The 25,774-nt window shown below is 37.2% G+C and overlaps 1 protein-coding gene and 1 long non-coding RNA gene across 6 annotated transcripts; one reads left to right on the plus strand and one right to left on the minus strand.

Annotated features, from left to right (window-relative positions):
* LOC140146797 (uncharacterized) lies at nt 1–25,774 on the minus strand. Of its 5 annotated transcripts, none has more exons than XR_011858312.1 (4): nt 8,720–8,966; nt 7,082–7,243; nt 6,025–6,170; nt 1–872 (listed from the first exon to the last, which is right to left on the minus strand). XR_011858312.1 is itself a non-coding variant. In XM_072168679.1 (2 exons), exon 2 carries the CDS (start codon nt 23,845–23,847, stop codon nt 20,464–20,466), a length of 3,384 nt encoding a protein of 1,127 aa, XP_072024780.1. In that variant the 5' UTR covers nt 23,848–24,280; nt 25,628–25,774; the 3' UTR covers nt 19,778–20,463. The 5 variants fall into 5 exon arrangements, 1 of the variants encoding a protein (XP_072024780.1); XR_011858311.1 differs by lacking the exons at nt 1–872; nt 8,720–8,966 and adding exons at nt 2,688–3,807; nt 25,628–25,774; XR_011858313.1 differs by lacking the exon at nt 1–872 and adding an exon at nt 2,688–3,746.
* LOC140146798 (uncharacterized) lies at nt 18,977–19,856 on the plus strand. Its single transcript, XR_011858314.1, has 2 exons — nt 18,977–19,104; nt 19,773–19,856. It is a non-coding gene; the product is annotated as an uncharacterized lncRNA (long non-coding RNA).

A 25,774-nucleotide genomic window follows, 5' to 3' on the forward strand; every position in this document is an offset into this window, starting at 1 on the left:
TTACCCCTTATTGCAAAACTAGTCCCGCAAAACTCGCATTGATGCGGTTTCTCTGTGGTGTGAGTTCTGATATGTCTTTTGAGGTGACTATTAAAAGCAAAATATTCCTGACAATATGTACATTGAATGGGTTTCTCTTTGGAGTGAATCTTGATGTGCCTTTTGAGACTACTGCCCTGTGAAAAATTTTCCCACAAAACTCACATTGATCGGTTTCTCTTTGATGTGAGTTACTATGTGAATATTGAGATCCTTTCTTTGTGCAAAACATTTCTGACAAAACTCGCACTGATGAGGTTTTCTATTGGTGTGAGTTCTGATGTGACATATCAGCTTATAACACAATGCAAAATTACTTTTACAAAAGTTACACCTATACCTTTTCTGTTCAGATTTATTAGTTGTATGTATTATGAAACTGTCAGATGCAAAACTATTTTGACAATACATACACTTGTCAAATTTCTTTTGTTCGCAACATCTTGCACAACACTGATTATCTCTACGAGCACGCATATATTTGATCATATGTCTCTTAACATGAGCTTTCAATCTGTCCAAAGAATGAAGGTTGATTCTACAAAATCTACATGTAAACGGTTTCAAGAGTATTACTTTCATAGTTCTTCTGAAGTATAATTATAAAGGAACATAGGCACATTTGTCATGAGAAGATGACATTCAATGAAAGCTTTGAATGCATATCAGTTCAGTTCAGTTCAAGCAACTTTGCCTGTAGTGAAGCAGCACGTGACAAGACCATGCATCATTGGTTTCAATAGTACTAGCTTATCCTGGTGGCCGGTGGTACTTGTAGTTAAATGTAGGTCCAACAGCAAGTCACAGAATTTTTACATAAAATATTCAAATATCTGAAATGTGAAGAAACACATTAAATGATAAATAGTCCTACAATATGTTAGAGGGGACCAGTGCTACACATAGTAGTATTTAGGGATTCAATCTTGTTTCACTGTTGTTCATCACCATTTAACAATGTGTCTGAATGAATGGTTACTTCGTGAGGGCAGGTTTATAGCTGCACAAGCGATGTAAACCATGCAGACGTGTTGGGTACATTTGTAAAACGGTGATGAACAGTGGTGCAACATGATTGAATGGCTTTCAACAATGAAAACAAGCTAAAGATTGCGTTTAATTCACATGAAGAATGTCAGTTTAAATGACTAATTAATTATAGTCATTGCCACTCAACCTTACAAGAAGATCAGTGACCTCTCTGTTGATATCAGCAATAAAACTACAAAATAAAATATATGGCAATCTTTAGCCGCTACCTCCAACTGAACTCAACATGTAAACAAACAAATTCCAGGCATTTTATGCCCTCACAAGCATGCACGCTTCTGTTAACAAGAAACCATATCAATGTTCACGTATACGCTACTGGAAAAGTGTGGATTCATCACAGTGGCGTAGTGTGGGTCATCATATGGGGGGGGGCACCGACCATGATTGGGGGCACCGACCATGATTGGGGGGCACAAAGTCTGATTGGAAGGGCACAAGCCGTTTTTTGTTTGTTTTAAATTTCAGATCGATGGGGGGGGGCATGCTAAATCTACTAGCTAATACGAAGAAAGTTTAAGATAATACAAATTGCACCTCTTGAGATATTATAATTTTTTTAATGATGCAGTTAGGAGACCACTTTTATAATTCTGTGACCTACTTTGGACAATTGTCGAGGCCCAATGCCATTTAACCTTTTTCCATCGCTCCAATCTATTATAGTGCCTGCAGCGCCCTGCATGCCTAATTATTTTTTACTGTATCTAAATTCATAACCTAGCATAAAGGTATTGAGATGGATTATATATACATACCATTTTGTTGGTACATTGTCTAGTTTAACATGTATAGCCAGAATTACATAAAGCTAGGTTGCTTTGTTGCAACTGCAGCATTTTGTGTCATACGTTAAATGGTTTTACTATACATTACTCTACTAAGCATGCATTTATAGTTCATATTCTTGACATGTTCTGACAGCCTCTCACACTCATAGGGTTTTCTTCTTTGGTGTGAGTTCTGATGTGCTTTCTAAAACTACACGAATTTGGAAAATATTTCTCTTAGTACTCACAATGATAGGGTTTCTCTTTGGTGCGAGTCCTGATGTGTTTTTTGAGGTCAACATTTTGTGCAAAACCTTTTTGACAAAACTCACAATGATAGGGTTTCTCTTTGGTGTGAGTCCTGATGTGCTTTTTGAGGGCACCATTTTGTGCAAAACCTTTTGACAAAACTCACAATGATAGGGTTTCTCTTTGGTGTGAGTCCTGATGTGCTTTTTGAGAGCACCATTTTGTGCAAAACCTTTTTCACAAAACTCACAATGATAGGGTTTCTCTTTGGTGTGAGTCCTGATGTGTTTTATGAGGTCAACTTTTTGTGCAAAACCTTTTTGACAAAACTCACAATGATAGGGTTTCTCTTTGGTGTGAGTCCTGATGTGCTTTTTGAGGTCACCATTTTGTGCAAAACCTTTTAGACAAAACTCACACAGATATGGTTTCTCTTTTGTGTGAATTCTTATGTGGGTTTTAAAATAACTTTGATCCGCAAAACATTTCTGACAAAAATCACATTGATATGGTTTCTCTTTGGTGTGAGTTCTGATGTGTCGTGTTAGATTTACATATTGTGAACATTTTTTTGGACAATATGTACACTGGAAGGGTTCCTCGTTTGTGTGTGTTCCAATGTGTTGTTTTAGATGTACATTTTGTGTAAAGCGTTTCTGACAATATGTACACTGAAAGGGTTTCTCTTTAGTGTGAGTTAGGATGTGCATTTTGAGAGCTTGATTTTGCTCAAAACATTTCTGACAAAACTCGCAAGTATAGGGTTTCTCATTAGTGTGAGTTTTGTTGTGCCTTTTGAGAGCATCTTTTCGTGCAAAACATTTCTGACAATACTCACACTGATAGGGTTTTAATTTAGTGTGAGTTCTCATGTGTATATTCAGATATCTTCTTTGTCCAAAACTTTTCTGACAAAGCTCACACTGATATGGTTTCTCTTCTGTGTGTGTTCTGATGTGTTGTTTTAGATGCGCATTTTGCCCAAAACATTTCTGACAAAATGTACACTGAAATGATTTCTCTTTGGTGTGAGTTTTGATGTGCCTTTTAAGACCAAAATTTTGTGCAAAACATTTCTGACAATACTCACACTGATAGGGTTTCTCTTTGGTGTGAGTTTTGATGTGCCTTTTGAGATGATCGCTTCGTGCAAAACTATTCCCACAAATTTCACATTGATATGGTTTCTCTTTGGTGTGAGTTCTGACGTGAATATTGAAATCCTTTCTATGTGCAAAACAATTCTGACAAAATTCATACTGATGGGGTTTCTTTTGTTCGCAACATCTTGCACAACACTGATTATCTCTACGAGCACGCATATATTTGATCATATGTCTCTTAACATGAGCTTTCAATCTGTCCAAAGAATAAAGGTTGATTCTACAAAATCTACATGGAAACGGATTCAAGAGAATTACTTTCATAGTTCTTCTGAAGTATAATTACAATTTGTATGAAGAAGATTCGAGCATGGCACATTTGTCATTCATGAGAATTGAGATGACATTCAATGCCATATAAGCTTTGGATGCATCAGTTCAGTTCAAGCAATCTTGCCTTGGTGAAGCAGCAAATAGGACAAGACCACATCACTGGTTGCAATACTACTAGCTTGATCCTGGTGGCTGGAGGTACCTGTAGTTAAATGTAGGTCCAACTGCATGTCACTGAAATTTTACATAAACTATTCAAATATCTGAAATGTGAAGAAAAATAGATGATAAATATTCCTAAACTGTAGCTAGGTGACCATGCAGTGTTGCAAGTAGTAGTACACATGTAATCAGTTACAATGTACAGCTCAATTATTTAATTATGAAAAAATTATATGACACAATCTAGTGGAGGCCAAAGGAGGCATTTTGAAAATTATTCTAACTATTAGTTATTATAATTATTACCTTGTACAGTAGGCTATATTATATACTGAAACTGTCCGAGAGTGCAGTGTTATTAAGCATCAGAATCTGACATCAAACATTTCAACATTTCTATTGCCACGGAAATCATAGAAATAACAGGATGCTCTTTAATCATGAATATTATTATTATTTATTATATTAACAGATTAAGATGCACCGGAGTGCATTGATAAATTACTAATATAGCATTTCTCTTGTTCATTTTTGTTGTGAGCTCTGGTATATTAAGATCACTCAAGGTTGTGAAATATTCACACTGATACGGTTTCTCTTTGGTGAGTTCTAATGTGCGTTTTGTGATTTCTATTTTGTGCAAAATACTTTTGGCAATATGTACACTGAAAGGCTTTATTTATCTTTGGTGTGAGTTTTGATGTGCCCTTGTAAATGCACATTTTGTACAAAACGTTTCTGGCAGTAAGTACACTGAAAGGGTTTCTCTTTGGTGTGAGTTCGGATGTGTGTTTTGAGAGCTTCATTATGTGGAAAACATTTCTGACAAAACTCACACCGATATGGTTTCTCTTTGGTGTGAGTTCTGATGTGCTTTCTAAAACCACACGAATTTGCAAAACATTTCTCACAATATTCGCAATGATAGGGTTTCTCTTTAGTGTGAGTTCTGGTGTGTGTTTTGAGGTCACCAATTTGTGCAAAACCTTTTTCACAAAACTCACATTGATATGGTTTCTCTTTTGTGTGGATTCTGATGTGAATTTTAAAATAACTTTTATCCGCAAAACATTTTTGACAATATTCACATTGATACGGTTTCTCTTTGGTGTGAGTTCTTATGTGTCCTATTAGATTCACATTTTGTGAAAAACACTTTTGACAATATGTACACTGAAAAGGTTTCTCTTCTGTGTGTGTTCTGATGTGTTGTTTTAAATGCGCATTTTGTGAAAAGCATTTCTGACAATATGTACACTGAAAGGGTTTCTCTTTTGTGTGAGTTTTGATGTGCCTTTTGAGATTACCACATTGTGCAAAACTGTTCCCACAAAATTCACATTGATAGGGTTTCTCTTTGGTGTGAGTTCTGACGTGAATATTGAGATCCTTTCTTTGTGCAAAACATTTCTGACAATACTCACATCGATGGGGTTTTTCTTTGAAGTGAATTCTTATGTGTCTCTGGAGGGAACCACTTTGGGAATAACATTTTTGACAAAACTTACACTGGTAGAGTCTCTCTTTTGTGTGAGTTAGCATGTGTCTTTTGAGAGAACTCTCGTCTGCAAAGCATTTTAGACAATATCCACACTTAATGGGTCTCTCGTTGGTGTGATTTATAATGTGCCTTTTGAGATGATCGCTTCGTGCAAAACTTTTCCCACAAATTTCACATTGATAGGGTTTCTCTTTGGTGTGAATTCTGACGTGAATATTGAGATCCTTTCTTTGTGTAAAACATTTCTGACAAAACTCACACTGAAAGGGTTTCCTATTGATGTGAGTTCTGATGTGCTTTTTCAGACTATCACACGATATAAAATCACTTTTACAATACTTGCATGTATACATTTTCAGTCTGGTTTTCTGCTCGGTTTTGGTTCTATGTTTTGCAAGTGGTGCAAATCTATTTTGACAATACAAACACCGGTCAAATTTCTTTTGTCTGCAACACCGTGCACAACTCCGATTATCTCTACGAGCGCGTACATATTTGATCATATGTCTCTTAACATGAGCTTTCAGTCTGTCCAAAGAATGAAAGTAGATTCTACAAAATGTACAAATAAACGGTGTCACAAGTCTTACTTTCATAGCTCTAAATTACATACAAGGCACATAAAAAAATGTTTCACGTCCCCACCTTTTTGGAAAAGTGAGGTTTTTTTGTTGCTAAATTGGCAAAATACAGCAGTTTTCACGTAAAATTAACATCACTAGCAGTTTTCAGAGGCCTTTTTATTTCAAGCATAATTATTCGTTTCTCCTCATAAGATGTGATTCAAGGTTATACATGTAAAGCTTTGGAAGCGCACCTTAATTCGCCATGCAACAGTTTAGTTCCAACTTGTGTCTCAATCAGTGATGCAGCAAATACGACAAGATCATATTTTATTGGCTGAAATAGAAGCTTTATCCTGGTGGTCCTTGTAGTTCATGGAAGAATCATGTATCCAACTCTCTGAAAGATATAATACAAAAACGATTGCTGATTCTAAACATTTCTTCACCATGGGTGAATTGGGGTTTCCCCCTTTCTTTTTGGTGAGAGTTTAATATGATATGGGTTTACAACATTCTGCAAGTTTCTGTCAGTACTGACAAGGTTAAAGCTCATTTTCGTCGGCATAAAATAAGATTCATTGGGTTTTAAAAAAGGGGGAAAAAACCATAAAAAATGCAGGACAGGCTGTTTCTAATAGTAGGCCTAACCTGTCCATATATACAGGGTGTATCAAAATAAAGTATACAGTTTGAAAATTGGCACTAGATTAATAAGTATATTTTGTATTTGGTCAAAATACTTTAGTTGATAGCTGAATCAACATCTTGTCCTCCCATAACTGTAAAATTACTGGCGTGTGACCATTAATAAGGACCAAGTGGCTATTTCTGTGAGCTGTGAAAAAATATTTTTCTGTAATCAGTTACCATAGGGTATTAAATAAAAGGCACTAGTTAAATTTAATGCCCACATGACCCATGGGCAGGCGCCACCATACCAAAACCACCAAGTGATCAGTAGATCTGCTACAATGCTAAGAAATAGGAATTTTTCAGACAAATATCATCAAAATTGCCTGAAATTTAATAGGCAACTTAATTATACATATGGGGATTCTGTTTTTCAGTATTTAAAGAACTAAATTTTGGTCGATGGGAAAAAAAAGTTATCGACAGAAACTCTTCAATAATACTACAAAGTTGCAAAAAAATGACAAAATTGCTAGAAAATTTGGACATGCATCCCGCGTTTCCAATTGAAATACACAGGAAGACCACCCACTGTGCCAAATTAAGTGCCTTTATTTAAATACCCTAAGACTACTGGTAATCGGGATTTAAAACACAAGAAGTTTAATATATGCGCACCTGTACATGGAACATTCAATCAGCTCTCAAGTGTCTAGACTAATCCATCCAAGATGCAGGCAAACCAAACAAGGCGATATTGGCTTCAAGCTGCATGTACTGTATCCTGATGATGGAGTGCTTGTAGTTTACAACGTACTGCACATCAACAGATCACACTATCTGAAATATGTAGAATGAATCAATATGAATGATATACATTTATTTATGATGACATACCGGTATATGACTTGCTACCATATGAAATGATGGAAGTCTCAACTTGTAGGTAGTTTCGAGACATCAGGGCTGCTGAGCTGAGTTGATACAATGTTCTTTGTTTGCCATGCATGTACCTGTAAAGCTGGTACAAGCCAGTGTGTCCTTCATGAATGGCTCATTTTGCAAGCCACAGTAGTGTGTCCTTCGAGAATGGCCCAATGTGACCCCATTCACAACATACAGACATACTATTGGCCTGAACAGGTGCGTGGAAGTTGGAAACAGAGAACATGTCTTAAAACTACTAACTTGCGACTTTACACTCATTTTGTGGTAGCAGGTCACATATACGGGTGCCCCCTCAGAATTAAGGAACTTTTGGAAAATGAAGACCTTTAAGCGATTTGGGGACAATTTTGACACTATAGTATGTAAATTGTAAAATCTTGTAAAATTTGTGAAATGACGGTCCATGAAGCCTTTCGTGAACAAGTCTTAAGTTCCATCAGCTGCATGTGGTCCTATAAATTTACTTCATATCTCAGTTTCAAATTTGCCGCCTTTGGCCCCCATGGACCAGATCATGAATACAATTGGTAAATGTCGAGAGCAAAAGCAAAAATGGCCACTTGTTTATTCACTACGCAGGGGGCATCTGATGTGCCCCCTCAGAACTAAGCAACTTAATTGCAAAATGGAGACCTAATTGAAGTGTATAGTGGACCATTTTGGCACTATTACCCGAAAGTGTGTAAAATTTTAGTTTAAAAAAGTTGAAAATTTGTTAAATAGGCCCCGTAACGCTATAACGGTCCATGATCTTTTCTTTTTCCCCCATTTTTTGGCAGACCCAAGGGGGGTGTTACCGTGTTTCACCTGTAAACACCCCCCCCCCCGAGTACCGTACGCCAATGCAAATAGGTATTAGCGCAAAGATTTAAAAAATTCGGAGCTGACTTCAACAGTGCCTTGAATAGCTGATCATCATCACTGAATGACACTCATAAATAAAATAAATTCCGTATTACAACCGTGGGAGTAACATGCATGGGCGCTACAGTTGTTCGGCTCAAAATTAAAAGGGGACATATCAATAAATCAAATAAAAAAAAGACAGTAAAAGCTATGGAAAATAAATACTAATCTATTTTTACAGAAATGTTATGGCTTTAATGTTATCGTAATATAGATCACATTCATTACATTCGATCAACTGACGACGTGACTACACTGTCACTGACAAGACACAAGTGATGGACTCACGCACGGAGAACGGCTGTACCCCGGGCTGTACACATGGTACATGTATACAAGTTAGACATATAACTCACATGCACATCATAATAAATGATGCATATGATCATATCATTATCAAATCATGATGACCGAACCGTTAAACATGTTGTCCAAGGTTGATCGAGAAATCTATCTACTTACTATCCACGACGACACGATAGTTTAATGTGTGGAGGCTGTGTGGATATCACAAGCTAGCTATCGGTTGTTCATACGAAAGTTAGAAATTTTCGAACAAGTCCAAGGTTGATGATATTCTCCAATATATTGGGACTTCGATATCTACAACGGATGGAGTGACTGAGGCTACAGGAACTTGGCTAAACCGAAATACGTTGACGACGAGAAGCAGATGGCATTTGAACAATTTTGAACAGAATTTGTGTACGTGTGTGGCCATGCGTTTTGAGTTGGGCCAGTAAATAGGTGGAGATGTTACATGCGCGCGACATTTTAGGGTTCATCTTTTTAATTTTCTCAGTTAATATACAGCCTAAGTAGTTAAATTTGGTGTCAAATTAAAGCTTGTGATGAGACCAATACAGTAAACCTTAAAAAAAGTTGTAAAAAGTTATTCACATTTGAATAATTTGCATCTAATTAGCATAATGTGAGGGGTGGAGGAGGATCAGGACATGGAAGAAAGAGATAAGAAGGAACCACAACGAACGCATTCACTTTGTCCACTCCCTTTACCGACATTTAGTTGACATTGTTATTCATGAGGATTTACTTTGATCAATACCCCGCGTTAAATAGGTGATTGGTATTGTATTCCATGTATTTGCATGTCTTCTGGAGCGTGTGTGAAGGATGATTTGAACTAATGACCTTCCGTGCAAGCACCCTATAGGATTTTCTTTGGTGACGTGATCATCGGTCATTGATGGCCTACATCTTTTTCTTCCATTTTGCCCAATTTTTCCGAACTTTGATGACTTTTTTCTCAGAGTTGGCAGTCTTTGGCACTGAAACGAGTTAGCTAGTTACGATTATACATATATAAACTATTAAATTAAACAGGTTTTATGTACCGGACTCAACCGGAACATTGTGCATTATTTAAGAACATTTTACATCTATTTTTCATCGAAAAAGTCACCAAAATCTTACCTTATTTGCTAAAGATGAAACTCAGCAAAAACCGGCCGATTTTGATTACCTTTTCGATGTTTTATAGGACATTTTCTACACAACACGATCAAGAAAACAGTTTGACTGTAGATCCCAAAACAAAGCTACTATACATGTTCAGAGCATCAGTGAAATTCCATAATCTTACTTCTGGGTAGCGTTTGTTTGTTCGTGGATGGGTTTGTTATAAATTTTTCCAGTAATGATTTTGCCAAGCATCGATCGCGGTAAATGGATCATACATGAAAGTAAGTACCATTGATAGCTTTTCTTTTCATGCGTCAATAGATAAGCGGATTAAAACTTGGCCGATCGAAGTCGTTGTGGTTCCTTCTCATCTCTTTCTTCCATGATCAGGAGGAGGAGGATCAGGAGGAGCAAATTTGATAAAAGTGACCCCCAGGGGTCATATGATGCTAGAGGTCCATTTCTTTTTTCACATTTTTACAATTCACTTTAAACTGCATACTATAACACCATACAATCATATTCCAGGTAATTTAATTTGCTCTGAGAAGCAATTTTGCATATTTTATTTTCCGTTCGGGTTACACATTGAAGTCAATGGGAAAATATGCCCTGAAAGAGGCTGGCGCAAAATCATTGCAATTTTATTGAACCCTATGATGTTATATATGTATTTAAAGCTCTGACTGAGAGGAATTCAAATATGGAACTTTTAAATATGTGGGGTGAAGCTAACTTTTTTTTTTAATTTGTCAAATTTTACATTATTTCCCTAAAATATTTGGTATTTTCAGTTCCATAACTCCTTAGTATTACACCCTGTGCCATTTTAAAGTGCATTTTTGGATTCCTTGGTTCATTTGCAGCAAGAAAATGTATACTCTTATATATATGTTGGGTATAATATGTGAAAGGTATGCATATAAACGAAAAAACATGCAATTTTCATCTCGCGAAAACATGTAACGCATTACCGGCCCAACTCAAAACGCATGGCCGTGTATTCAATGTCAATTCAATCGATAGGCAGATATAATTGATTTAATTAAACACAGCTCGTCCACTACAGGGGCGCTCACCACTAACTTCAGGGTGATATTATAAGTAGCAAATGTATACAAAGTTCTTTCAATTGATATTAAACAAAAAATACACAAAAAGTAATTAATTATGCAAATTAGCTAATTACAGCTAATTATGTATTCATGATATTATTATGTAAATTAGGCATGAGTAATTTTGGGTTTTTTCAATATTTAGCCTAATGAAAGTCTTTTCATTCATCATAGTAGACTACCCCGCGTATTCCACTTGCCCATTGTGCATACTCTGGATATTGTATTTAAGCTTAAAACTCTGATTTAATTAATGTGTGCACAATTGATGGATTTTCACATCTGATCAGTCACCCTACTCCCTCTGTTTGTTAGCTTCCCAAGTGGACTAGTACTACTGACATTGGCAATTTGCCTTGCGGTCAGGATTTTTAACACGGGACTCTATGGAGAGTTGGCCATGATGTAATGCATCTTTGGTTTAAATCGTCTGGGCCCGCGCCATTACCATTTACTACACCGTAAACAACTGTCTGTGGTATTTGCGGCGCTTTTGTGTTGACGCGAAAGTTAATCTCTTATCAAACATCTAGCGCGTACTTGTGGTTAATGGACTGATAAACAAGTATGCTTGACTGTGTGTTTTTAGAGAGCAAAGTCCAGGGGGTAAAGTTCTGCTTACAATTCAAAGTTCATAGTTGAATTATCGGGGTTCGCTCCCGGGGGGTCACTCCCATTGTGGCCTGTACACCATCCGCGATAATCAACTTTTGAAAAGCACCCTAAACAAGTATTTAACCCTTGGCTAAAACATGGAAGAAAGTTTCTTCCATGGCTAAAACGACACCCTAAACAGGGATTTCATTCCTAACATCAAATTTCATACCCTAAATTTCATTTCCGCGTATTTAGAAATTGCAATTTTGCTACCCTGTTTTCCAATTTTTCATGTTTTTGACACCCTAAACGCGATACGCGCGTATCGTGCTTACCCACGAAAAACGACCCTTTTTACGCGTTTTCATTATCGCGGATGGTGTAGGCTACATGCCACAATGGGAGTGACCCATTTCGGGGGTTCGCTATCAATAAACTGGTAGATTCAAAAATCAGAATTGTTCAGTATTAAAGTGAGCCGTTATAATTATGCAAGATAATGTTGCATTCAATTACTTTTATTGTCACTAATCGTCTGATAATTTTAACTCTTTATGACCATTTTACTATTGAATACTTTAATTTGAATAAACTTCAGTATAATTTTGAGTTCAACGAAATGGGGTCATCATGACTAATAATAACATATTTTAAAATTCGACTATGGCATAGTCTATCATCATAGTGACTGCAGTTAATTACTTTAATATAATACAAAAATGCAAAGTTTGACATTTTGACAGTGTCTGGAATAGAATTTTAATTTTTTTGTAAACATGGTATGTGTCACCATTGCTCAAAGCCAAATCCGAATAGTAAAAATAAAAATTCATTTACAATGAGACTTTAAATTAACATTTTGTTATCTGGATTAATATGGGAGGGCAACTGGTAAAAGGAACCGCAATTCTACTATACCGGTACCGTGTATACAAAAATGGTGTGGCCTTGGACACACACAATGGCTTAGAGCTATGGTTTGTAATATTACTCCCTCTAAATTCACTTTGATATATTATGTTTCAACTCGTTTTCCTCAAGTGTGCCATTCGTTGTCGATGAAAATAATTTACATGCTAAGAAAGATTAGTATTTCAGCTAAATGTTTTTTTTATTTCAAAAGGTCAATATTTCAATTGACTTATGAGGGATTTTCAACAATCCATAAAAACAGGTAGTAGCTCTTAAACGAATTTATTTTTAAAAGACCCGATGGTAGTCAAAGAAAGGTTTCCATTTCACACACCATATATTAAAAATTCAAACAATTGGGATAAATGGCACATATGAGGACATTTTTCGACAAGGATGTGTGCCAAAATTGAACAACTTTGATGCGCGCGCTTTTCAATTTACTGTTATGCTTGCATGCACAGTCAGTGGCAGAATAACCGAGCAGCCACTAGAGTCCCTATCCCATCTGCCCACCAGGCCTGCTGCTCACCTCCAGGTGGCCGAGTGGCAGTGACGCCCTCAATTTCTACTTCTTGCAAATGTAGAGCTTTGTTGCAAAACCCCGTAGGCCGTATAAAATTAATGTTTAGATTCTCGTCCCCTAGCCCCTCCCTCCTCAAATTTCTGGGATTTGTCAGATTTTTTTTTTCTTTTTTAAGATTATTCACTTTTTTTTAAGACTTTGGAATGATTTATGAAATCTTCACACAGGTCTTCACACATGTAGGCCTACATTATAAATAAGTTTATTAGAGAACAATGACCACTTCTAACAGGTGGTGAACGCCGTGCATTCTCTAAACATGCTCTAAAGCAGTATGCAGACTTTTTATTGTACATAAAATATTGTCTACTGCGCCAATAAAGTATCCTTACATTTGGAAAAATAATCAGAATTTCAAAACTGAACAATATTGGGGTAAATTTGTTTTTTTAATAGATGCACCATCTAATTCTGCACAGTATGACACCACATTGAATCCAATGTGACCTCAAGAAGTAAAGTTACAAGCAATTGAATAGACGAAGGTCCAGTTTTAAAAGTGACAAACTGGCCTATACAAGGCGCAAAAAGATTCCAACAAGCGCAACAAAGAGACAACACAGTTTCTTCAATGAAGCGTTATTTAAAGCAGTTTTTATTTCAGTTTTTACTTCTCTGTACTTTTCATAACTTTCATTTTATTTGTCAGTTCTTTTGTTTCAGTTTTCTTTTGTTCCTTTTGTTTTAAATTAAAGCCAAACGCATAACTTAGCCATTCACCACTCTCAAACCAGATGTCTAGTCTGTGGCCGAATAGGCCTGTTTGTCACTTTTAAAACTGGACTTTCGTCTAATCAAATGCTTGTAACTTTTGCTTCTTGAAGTCACATTGGATTCATTAGAGTATCATAATGTGCCGGATTATATAGTGCATCTAATAAAAAAAACAAATTTACCCCAATATTGTTCAGTTTGGAAATTGTGATTATTTTTCCAAGTGTAAGGATACTTTATTGGCGCAGTATATGTAACATATCTACGTTATTTAATCTATTGCCATTCTATTTTCAGTAATGTTTAAGTTCTAACGAATGTTTGATGACGTAAAATCGATAACATATTTCTGCTAGATATTATATGTAACACATTATCGATTTTTCGTCATCAAACATTCGTTAGAACTTAAACATTACTGGAAATAGAATGGCAATAGATTAAATAAATATGCGAACCATACAACCGATTCCTTAACTCACATGTCAATCATTGTCATTTTTTCTCTATCATGAGTCCAAAAAGCAATTCTATTGGTCAATGTCTTCAACGTAGTCGCCCTGTTTGTATGAGTGACAGTTTTTCCTAGGTGAGTAGCCATCCCAGCCAAACTCAACCAAGTAAGCAGCAGACCAATGCATGCAGTTATTGATTAATTGACGTCATAATTGGCCAGTACCTTTGTGATAGGCAAACAGTTATTGATTGGCCTAGATCAGCCTGGTTAAGAGCTTTTAACCAGGATTAGGGTGATAAAAGGTCGAAATTTAAGTGCCATACGGCTGAGCAGTGTTGCCGTCTGCCCGTCTCTCTCTCTCTATGTCATCCGCCGCCTGACTTCCAAGTCTTTTTGGGGTAGCCTACTCTAGGGGGTTCTCACAAAAAAAAAAAAAAAAAAAGGCCTCATCGTTTCCTCGAACACTGTTGGAAAAGACCGAAAACTACTACAATGCTAATTTTACAATATTGAAAAAAAAACCACCTCCCTCCTTCATCAATAACATAAAAATTCTCTGGACGAGAACCAAAACATTGATTTTATACGGCCTACATCCACTTACATCTTGAGAACACATCAACAAATCATCAAAAAATCACTGCATGAGTATTCATCAAAAGTAGTTTTTGGCAGGATGCTCATTTTACCCAGGCTTGCAAACCTGAGACCTCCATCGGTACTTTGTTTGATGATTTTTTTTTAGTTTTCTCAAAATTGCTCAAGGGGTTTGGCAACAAAGCAAATACTCAAATGGCACGAGCAAGCATACCGGCGAGGCAGCGCGGCCAGTGGCAAAATTTCCAAATCGTCCCGTAAAAAGGAAGGGGCTGCAGAAGGAGGGCGGTAAAAAAATAATTAAAGAAAAAGTGCGGAGCTAGAAAGTTTCAAAAATGGAATTAGGCCTATATCTGAAAATTTGTGCGTTTACGCTAGCGCCTAATATCGTTCAACATCCCGGGGCTTAAATACAGGTATAGCGTGTATCATTATACTGCTATCTACTGAAGATAGCTTAAACTACAAAGGTAACACATATCGTCATTGTGCTATCTACTAAAGATAGCTTATTTCATATAACCCGTATCATTATGCTGCTATCAGCGGTGTAACTAGGATTGGTAGCGCTCGGGGCAAGAAACAAAATTGGCGCCCTACCCCCCCGAGAATATCTTATTTAGACGCGGGCAATTCTTGAAATAATTGCATGCGGAGCAGTGGCGTAGCTGGCGGGGGCGATTGCCCCCCCCCCCTAGACTATGCCATAGTCGATTTTCGATAAATAAAAATATGTTATTCAATCATTATGAACGCATTCAGTTGAACTCAATATTATACTGATATTATTTTATTACATCACAATACTAGTAAATCGTTATGAAAAAAGTTTATATAAAATTATTATATTAGTACAAGTGACAGTAACAGTAAAGGATACTAGTAGGCCCTACGTAGGCTTATGGAATGCTACATATTATAATGGCACTTCAAAATACATGTACTGAACAGTTCTAATTTTAGAATCTATCAGTTTAATAATCGCAAAAGCCCGAGTTAAAAATCGACTATGAACATTGCATTTTTAACAGGACTTTGACCGGGGACTTCGTCCCTAACACACACTGTCAATCATAATTGTTTATCAATCCAATTTAACCGCAAATACAATAGCCTGTACGTACAAGACGCGCTCATTGTGTACAATAGTTTATATCAATGGTAACGGCACATGCCCGGAGGATTTAAACCATAACGAGATCTGGGCGACCAATCACAAGCCAGATCCATTTAAAGATGCATTACATCATGGCCAATTGTAGTAGGCCAGAAATCCGACAATCTCATCCATAGACAACCGTGTTAAACTTGTTAATCGCAATCGAAAGTAAGTAGTCCACTTGGGAAGTCAACAGAGGGAGTACGGTGACTAAAAAGATCAGATTTGAAAATCTATCAAGTCTACCCCACCCCCGTCAAAATTGCCCGCCCCTAGTGCAAGGAAAAAGAGGAGAGAGAGAGAGAGAGGAAAAACAGAGAGGGGGGAGGGAAGAGAGATGGGGAATTCATACGATATGCAATACCATACGATTATTATCAATAAGCCTGGCAAAAAATGTCTATTTGGGCCCCCGCCCCCTACTGAAGGGAGAAAGGAGGGAGAAAGATAGAGGAATATACAATATACTTGACTTCTTGAAGACAAAGAAATAGAAAGCTTTTGAAATGCTAATTGCACAAAAGCACCTATAGGAGCAGTATATTGACTAATTAAAATAAAACAATAAAAGTGCCAACCCAAAAAGAAAAGTCAAAAAGGTGGTCAAGAAGGCTGTGTACAACATGTTTCTTGTATTGCATGCCCCAACCTAGACTTCTCCGTAGTCCACTTGCCATTGTGCATACTCAGGCTATGCATTTAAAACTCCGATTGTGTGCACAATTGATAGATTTTCCTGATCTGTTCAGTCACCGTACGCCCACTGTTAGCTTGATACCCAAGTGGACTACTTAGATTGCGGTTAAAATGCTTACCACAGGCCCCTATAGAAAGATTACAGAAGTAACCCGTATCATTATGCTTCATTATGCTGCTATCTAATAAAGATAGCTTAAATTACGAAGGCAACACTTATCATTATGCTGCTATCTACTAAAGATAGCTTAAATTATGAAGATAACACGTATCATTATGCAGCTATCTACTGAAGATAGCGTTCAAGCTTTGACTTTGGCGGACACGGGTGTGAAAAAAATATTTAGGGGTGAAAACAATGAAAATTCCTGATTACTTATATGTTTCTAGGGGTAAAATGTCACATATTTTCAGATTTTGGTACTTAAAACCCCTTAATTTTCACTGATTTTGAGAAAAATTCATTGTTTTGGCCGAAAATTGCCGTTTTGGGGTGACAAAAAATTTGACTTGCTAATTTCCTGTGAGTGTATGAATATGAAAACTACTGAGTAGTGCATAATTGTTTATGCTAATTATGTGACAAGGGTACATTTGTGATATTCATGGCTCGAAAAAGTGGGGAATGTGGGAAGCTCATTCCCAGGAAATGTTGGTGTTTGGAGGGAAATTCTGGTATTTGGAGGGAAATTGTGTCCTTTTGTGTATAAAAACATGCTATAAATTGTGGGAAATTTTGCTTGATTCCCGGGAAATTTACATTTTTTCGAGCCCTGGTGATATTCAAATCATTAAAAGGGATACATCTATTTCTTTATTTTTGTAACAGGGTTAGAAAGTTGGGGGTCAGGGTGACAATTGATTTGGGAAAAAATGCAATTTTCGCCTAATTTTGAGATTGAAAAAGCCATAACTCCTCAATGGTATGAGCTATTGTGATGCTTTTTGTATCTTTTTGTTCAGTATTTCAATAGCTAAATACTGGTATAAAACTTGATTAAGTTAAGTGTACTGAAAAAAATAAAGTAGTAATATGTTACCCCTACCCCTAACATTTCGGCGGGTGTGAAAAAAATAATCCGTAACATTATTTAGTAATAACTGTCAGGAAGGGGTTCTGTCCATTGTAAGCATGCAGAAATAAAGAGGCAAAGCAAAAGAAACCCCACTGGCTATATTTTGGCCGTTATATGGGGGATGTGTGAATTATGACATGTCGGAAATTGCCCTGTTGACCTACAAACACAACAAATTGGCGGATTCCATTAAGGTGCAAGTTGGGTAAACGTTATAAATAAAACATCAGGTTTGAACAAATTAACTTATTTCATATTCAAACTTAAATTACGAAACACATATCATTATTATGCTGCTATCGACTAAAATAGATTCAAATTATAAACACGTATGGTATCATAAGCGGCTAACTACTAAAGATAACGTTTAATAAATTACAAAGGTACATGCTGATATCTACTGATGATACATTAAACCATAGTAACATGCATGCTGCACTACATGTATCTACTACAGAAATCTGGCTTAAATTACAAAGAAAACATGTATCAAACGTGAACCTGCTACCATAGCTTAAATTCCAAGGGTAACACATCATGCTGCTATCTACTGAAGATAGGACACGAAAAAATTCAACTCCCATTAGGTGGTATTACACCCCTTGACTTGCATTTTTCTCAAAAAATATTAAATAACACATTGGTAACAAAAGTTATATTATTATAGGGGCAAGGAATCCAGACTGGAATACTACAATGGAATTTCAGTGCCCGGTGGGTTCAGTTTGTATTTAAAGGTAGGACGTATGACCGTTCCAGGATTTGAAAATGACCCCTATTTCACGGGGAATCGAGGACATTTGCAGCAATTTTACCCCCTATTTTTGCGCGAAATCAAGGAAAATTTGCCCCGATTTTCATTTCACCCCCTTATCACGAGGAATCGAGGACATTTTTCCGAAATAAATACCCCTATTTTAACAATTTCAAGGACGCTTTTGAATTTTCCCCCTATTTCACGGGAAATAAGGACAATAACGAAAACTGTAGCGGTAAAACGCGGATGAAAGTCCTAGAAATACACCCTATTTTTCATTTCAAGGACAATTTTGCTCCAAAACACCCCTAATTTGGACAATCGCGAACAATTTTGTCCTCGAAAATTCCGCGCACATTTCTTGAAAAGTACCCTAATTGGAACCATCATGCGTACACATCGTCAGTGAAGACTGAACCCACCGGGTTTCAGTGACTCAGACAAGCGGTACGTTATTTATGATAAGAAAATGTACCTCATTTCTTAACATATATAATGAGCCACTTGTCGTGAATCACTGAAATTTCAGTGAAGTAATTGGATTCCTTGCCCCTATATACATAACTTTTGTTACCAGTGTGTAGTTATTTTTTGAGAAAAATGCAAAATTAGTCACAATATTTATCAGGGGGTGTAGTACCACCTTAAATGGTGAATAAAAGCTATTTATTAAATATGTGACTCTTATAAATATATTGAATATGATCGTTGGCAATAAGCAACCTGAAAATGCTAAATGTGCGCATCTTGGCGCATGAGGCCCCGGTACCCCAGGTCAACATAAAAAGTGGTAACCATGTGTGTTCTTCCTTTTTTCAAAACCCCCCTTTTCACTGATTTTTCATTGATTTTACCCCCCTTTTTTTGCCAAATCACTGACAAAATCAGGGTAAAAATACCCCCTTTTTCAAGGTTTTCAATGAGAAGATTTCCAGACACCCCTTTTCGATGACTCCAAATATTTTAATATATTAAGTACAAAATGTGCAAGTATGAACATTACTTTGTGTCTGTTGTACTCCCCAAAATCGGACTTACCGCCGGGACTTACCGTTGGCGAGATATGGACCAAAACGTATATTTTCAATGGTCCATAGCCATAGGATTGTATATTTTCTGTCTGTCGATAGACAAAAAAACCCGGGACAAAAAATACAAATCGAATATATTTGCCGATATCTCTGGAAAGGGAATGAATTTACAAGATTCCTTTGGCAATTACACAGTATGTATGTAGGGCTGAAGACATCGATCAAACGAACCTGTGAAATACCCTTTTTTTTTTAAATTTCGCGGAGACTATGCTCAGAATACCCCTTTTTTTGCGATTTGTCCGCGATTTCAGTCAACAAAATACCCCTTTTCTGTGAAATTTAGAACACACATGGTTACCACTTTTTATGTTGACCTGGGGTACCGGGCATGAGGCCTGCTGTGTTGCTTGCAATTGAACTTGAATATCATAGCCATTTGTTGATGAATATGAGCAAGAAGACATGTTTTGTGCCTTCGGCAGATTATCCGTGTGGGTGGTAAAAAAAATGTGTCAACACTAGACTGTCACATTTTCTGTCGATAATAATGGCTCCTGCCCCTTGGGGCCTGGAACCGCAACAAATTTTAGAAAGACCATCCTTTATATACAATGCTAATTAATCATATTCTAAATATTACAAGTTGCAAACACTGAAATTCCTCTCTTCATCTTGAAGTTGAACTTAAAAGGGCATTTCGTGATCCACAGCCTCATCCCCCCACTTTTCACAAAAAAAGTTGAGATTTTTATATCACTGGAAACCTCTGGCTACATGTTTAGGTACAAAATATTTCTTGCAGATTAATTCGTTTAGCAAAGATATCGTGAAATTACAACGCATTGTCTATGGAGCAGTGTAATACACATAATCATGCATAACTCGCGAACGCAAAATTGGAATCAACTGACATTTTGGGAATAGGTTTTTTCGTGGATATCTAATGAAAAATGACATAAATAGAGGATGCTAGGATCACGAAATACTCCTTTAATAGCTGACCAGTCCCAATGTAATAATGTCATTTGTGTCTTATCTTATGCAAAGCCATGCATCTTCAAAAGTGTTTCATGGCTGCAGGTTATTATGAGGTACATTCTGTACTTGGATTTGTTTTCTTTTTGGCATGGAATATGTGAGTCCAATATTCATGATAAGTCTTTTTATCTGGGTCTGAGAAACACCTGTCGCAATATTTGCATGAGTATGGGTGCGTTACGTGTCTCTTTTCATGTCTAGATTTCTTATCCACATATGCGTAATGCTTCCCGCAAACTTTACATTGGTATGGTTTCTCTTTGGTATGAATTCTTTCATGTTTAGTCAAACTACCAGAATGTCTGAATCTCTTGTTGCAATATTTGCACTGATATGGTTTTTCTTTGGTGTGAATCCTTACATGCACTCTCCTAGCAGTGGCCTGTGAGAAACTCTTTTCACAATATCTACATTGATACGGTTTCTCTTCCGTATGATTCATTTCATGACTGCTCTTGTAATCTGCTCGTGAGAAACTCTTGTTACAATATTTACACTGATATGGGTTTTCTTCAGTATGAATCCTTTCATGAGTAGTCTTGGCACCTTCTCGCATGAAACACATGTTGCAATATTTACATTGGTATGCTTGTCTATTAGTGTGCATCTTTTCATGTCCATTCCTGTAACTTGATCTTGAAAAACCCTTTCCACAATATTTACAGTGGTATGGTTTCTCTTTGGTGTGAATCCTTTCATGTGAATTCTTCGTACCTGCCTCTGTGAAACGTTTTGCACAGTATTTACACTGGTATGGTTTCTCTTTGGTGTGAATCCTTTCATGTGAATTCTTGGTACCTGCCTCTCTGAAACTTTTTGCACAGTATTTACACTGGTATGGTTTCTCTTTGGTGTGAATCCTTTCATGTGCAGTCTTACTACCTGATTGTGTGAAACACTTTCCACAGTATTTACATTGATAAGGTTTCACTTTGGCAAGACTAATTTCATGACTTGTATCATCACATTTAGTCTCAGAACTTGTCTTTGATGAACTCTGGCAATGCTTGCATTCATACAGTTTCCCTGCGATTTGGATACTATTGGGTGCTAACCGAAAATGAAACGCTCCTGTACACGACAAAATCTTAGTGCAATATTTGCATTTAAACTCATCGACATTCACAAAAGTTGTAATATGTTTAATTTCAGTCACTGGAAATGACGGTTGACACCTGTACCAGTACTTGTGTAATTTTGCTTTATGTCTTATCATATGTTTTTTATAACATGTAAAATCACTGTAGAACTGTCCACAGTATTTACAATTGTACGGCTGAAAAAATCTAGAATAATTCGCCGAAAGCTCTACTTGATGTGGCTTCTCTTTATTGTTAACTATTTTGACAGCCTCTGAGAAACGCTCATTGCAATTTTTACGAAACTCTTCTTTCTCTTTGGTGTGTGTTCTTTCATGGATAGATTTCTTATCCACACGTGCGAAATGCTTCCCACAAACTTTACATTGGTATGGTTTTTCTTTGGTATGAATTCTTTCATGCCGAGGCAAACTACTTGCGAATCTCTTGTTGCAATATTTGCACTGATACGGTTTCTCTTTGATGGGGTTCTCTTTGGTGTGAATCCTTTGATGTCTATTCCTGTACTTGGCTGTTGAGAAACATTTTTCACAATCTTTACATTTATACGGTTTCTCTTCGGTATGATTCATTTCATGACTAATCTTGTAATCTGCCTGTGAGAAACTCTTGTTACAATATTTACATTGAGTATGAATCCTTTCATGAGCAGTCTTTTCACTTTCTCGCATGAAACACAAGTTGCAATATTTACATGGCTTTCCTTGCATGTGAATCCTTTCATGTGCAGTCCTCGAACTGCAGTCTGAGAAACTTTTTGCACAGTATTTACACTGGTATGGTTTCTCTTTGGTGTGAATCCTTTCGTGTATTACCATAGCACCTGCATTACTGAAACTCTTTTCACAATATTTACATTGATATGGTTTCTCTTTGGTATGAATCCTTTCATGTTCTTTTCTCCGGCTGGCGCATGTGAAACTCTTTCCACAATATTGGCATTGTCTGGTCTCTTCCGTGTGAGTAAGTTTGTGTGCTGTCATAAAACCTTTCATGTAACTCTTTTCGCTGTATTTACACTGAAATGGTTTCTCTATGAAGTGACTGATATCAGAACTACTTTTTTCTTGTTCACTTTTAGTCTCGTCATTTTTCTTTGAAGAACTCTCAGTAGTTGCAGTGATAACGTTTCCCTGTGATAATATCAAGTGCTGATGATCCTGCGCATGACGGAACTGTACAATATTGCAGTTGCTCTCCTTTACCTCATTATTAACATTCACATTATAAGTTGTACTATGTTTCTTTCCTGTCACAGGAAAAGATGGTTTGGGTTGACACTGGTACCAGTACCTGTGCAATTTAGCCTTATGTCTTATCATATGATTCTCATAACATGTGACATCACTGTAAAACCATCGACAGTATTTACACTTGTATGGTTGGAAATATATGGCATCATTCGCTGAAGGTTCTACTTGATATGGTTTATCTTCATTGTGAATTTTAATTAGAGACTCTGAGAAATTGCAATGTTCACGTAAGTATGGTTTCCTTTTGGCATGTGTCCTTTCATGTCTAGATTTCTTGTAGACACTTGTGAAATGCTTTCCACAAACTTTACATTGGTATGGTTTCTCTTTGGTATGAATTCTTTCATTCTCCGTCTGAGATAAACCTGTCTTGGGGACACCCTTGTTGCAATATGTGCGTGAATATTGTTTCTCTTTAGCATGAAACCTTTCATGTCTCGATTTCTTATCCGCACATGTAAAACCCTTTCTGCACACTTTACATTGGTATGGTTTCTCTTTGGTGTGAAACCTTTCATGTCTAGTCTTGACTTCAGCCCGTAAGAAACTCATTTCACAATATTTACATTGGTATGGCTTCTCTTTGGTGTGACTCCTTTCATGTACAGTTTTGCGACTTGAAGTTGAGAAACTCTTTTCACAATATCTACATTGATACGGTTTCTCTTCCGTATGATTCATTTCATGACTACTCTTGTAATCTGCCCGTGAGAAACTCTTGTTACAATATTTACACTGATATGGTTTCTCTTCTGTGTGAATCCTTTCATGCGAAATCCTTGTACATGCAAAAATGAATTTTTTTCCACAATATTGGCATTGGTGGCGTCTGGTCTCTTTGGTCCCGTCTTTGGTGTGGGTAAGTTCATGTGCTGTCATAAAACTTTTCATGTAACTCTTGCCACAGTATTTACACGGTAATGGTTTCTCTATGGTTTGACAAATTTCAAAATTGTTACAATCTGGTTCACATTTAGTTGTGTCATTTTGCTGTGAGGAACTCTCAGTAGTTCCCTGTGATAATCTCAAGTGCTGACGATCCTGCACATCACAATATTGTTCAATATTTCCATTCATATTGCTATAGGGCGCTTGCACGAAAGGTTAAAAGGTTGATAAAAATGACCTGCATTGAGAGTCAGTCAAGTGTGGTGGAGGACAAACTATTATCATCCTCTGTGAATCTTTGGCGCGTTATTCAAACCCATGCTTTTTAACGAATATTAGCACTCTGTATTTCATTTTCACATGCTCCAATATCGTTGTTGTGCCTCTAGGGCTAGTGATCCGTGGCGTACATGAAACCTCCCTATAGTTGTATGTGATCAGAACAGACGGTTGACACCTAGCTATGGGGTAACAGTTTCATGTAATTTTGCTTTGTGCCTTGATTGACTGTAAGTCGCCTACAATGCTTACATTTGTATGATTGGTTGGAAGTATTCTAATTGACAAGACATACATGTTCAACATGTAAATGCTGATATTGTTCCTTACACTCTTCATGTATCTGTATTAGAAAGACAAATTGATGTTTAAAATTATGATATTAAATTTATTCCATTACTTGCTGCGCTTGCAATATAATTTAGACCATATTTAAGGTCTGCAGATTCGGATCCCAAAAATTTGGCATGGCCAAAGGGGGGAAGCAAAGATTTTTTGGCAAGCTGGGGGGGGGGGCGGCTTTTTGGCGGGCCAAGCCAACAAGGGGGGAAGCAGAACCAAGTCACTATAAAAGCTCACTATTAAAACCACTGTGCGTGCATGCAGTTCACATATATACCCAAGGGATCGCTGGCCGGGGCAGCGTAACATCCGTGGCTACAGGTCACAAGCAAACTTCTGTATAAATTCAACTTATGCAAAAGAATCAACCACATCACATTGTAACCCAATGATATCACCGGCTCTAAATACATCCCACTGAAATACATGCAACTGAGGGGTGGTGCAATAATTATGTGTACCCCGGGCCCGGTCTGGTGAATTGTAGGGGGGGGCAAAGATTTTTTGGCAGGCCAAAAGGGGGCAAGCATTTTTGGCAGGTCGAGAGGGGGGGGGGAGTGATTTTTGGCAGGTCGAAAGGGGGGGGCAAGCGCTTTTTGGCACAGATATTTTGGGCACCATTCCTATTTTACGCCCTAAAAGGTAGGAAATGTTAGGAACACATTCAGATATGCAAAATTTCCTACTCGCTGCGCTCGCATATGATAAGACAATTTAAGGTTTTAAACTCGGGTTCCCCAAAATCTTGTATGTGTAAGGGGGGCAATGAATTTTTGGTATGTCAAAAGGGGGGAGGGGCAAATTTTTGAAAATTTACCACCCCGGGCCGGGGTACACATAATTATTGCACAGCCTCTGATGTAAGTGGCAGCAATATTACCCAATTTGCTTGTGCTTGTGGACTTCCCACATGGTAAAAACTGGGTTGGTACTTTGGACAATTATGTGTGTATTTCAAGGGAAGTGGGAAAGTTGCATCAAAAAATACTAAAATTCAACAAGTGTCTTGATTTGGCATGAAATGACCAAGGTGCAAAGGGGGAAGCAAAGATTTATTTGTTGACACGTCAAAAGGGCGGGGCAAGGGTTTTTGGCATGTGAAGGGGGCAACGATTTTTTGGCATGACCAGTGGTGGGGGGGCGACTTTTGGTTGACCATTTCGAGAATTCCCTACTATATTCTTGATTAACTACTATATTATATCGCACCATTACCCGGGACCATACCCCTTATGTTTACTGTACACAGCCCATGGGCAGTTTTAATATTATAAGCTTTAATACTGAATAATACTCCGAAGTGGTGCTAGCTAGGCCAAAATATTAAATTACATTGATTAATAATTACCTGCTGAGGCTGCTCACAAACTGAAGGCACACATTCTATTCAACACATTGATTAATTGAACCTTTACCTAGACGTCGCGAAGAACTCCCAATTTTGGTAAATAACCACGTACGCCATTTCCAAGAATTGACAACTTTTAGAAGTTCG

The sequence above is a fragment of the Amphiura filiformis genome, chromosome 2 (genome assembly GCF_039555335.1).
Source record: "Amphiura filiformis chromosome 2, Afil_fr2py, whole genome shotgun sequence".
Taxonomy (NCBI): Eukaryota; Metazoa; Echinodermata; class Ophiuroidea; order Amphilepidida; family Amphiuridae; genus Amphiura; species Amphiura filiformis.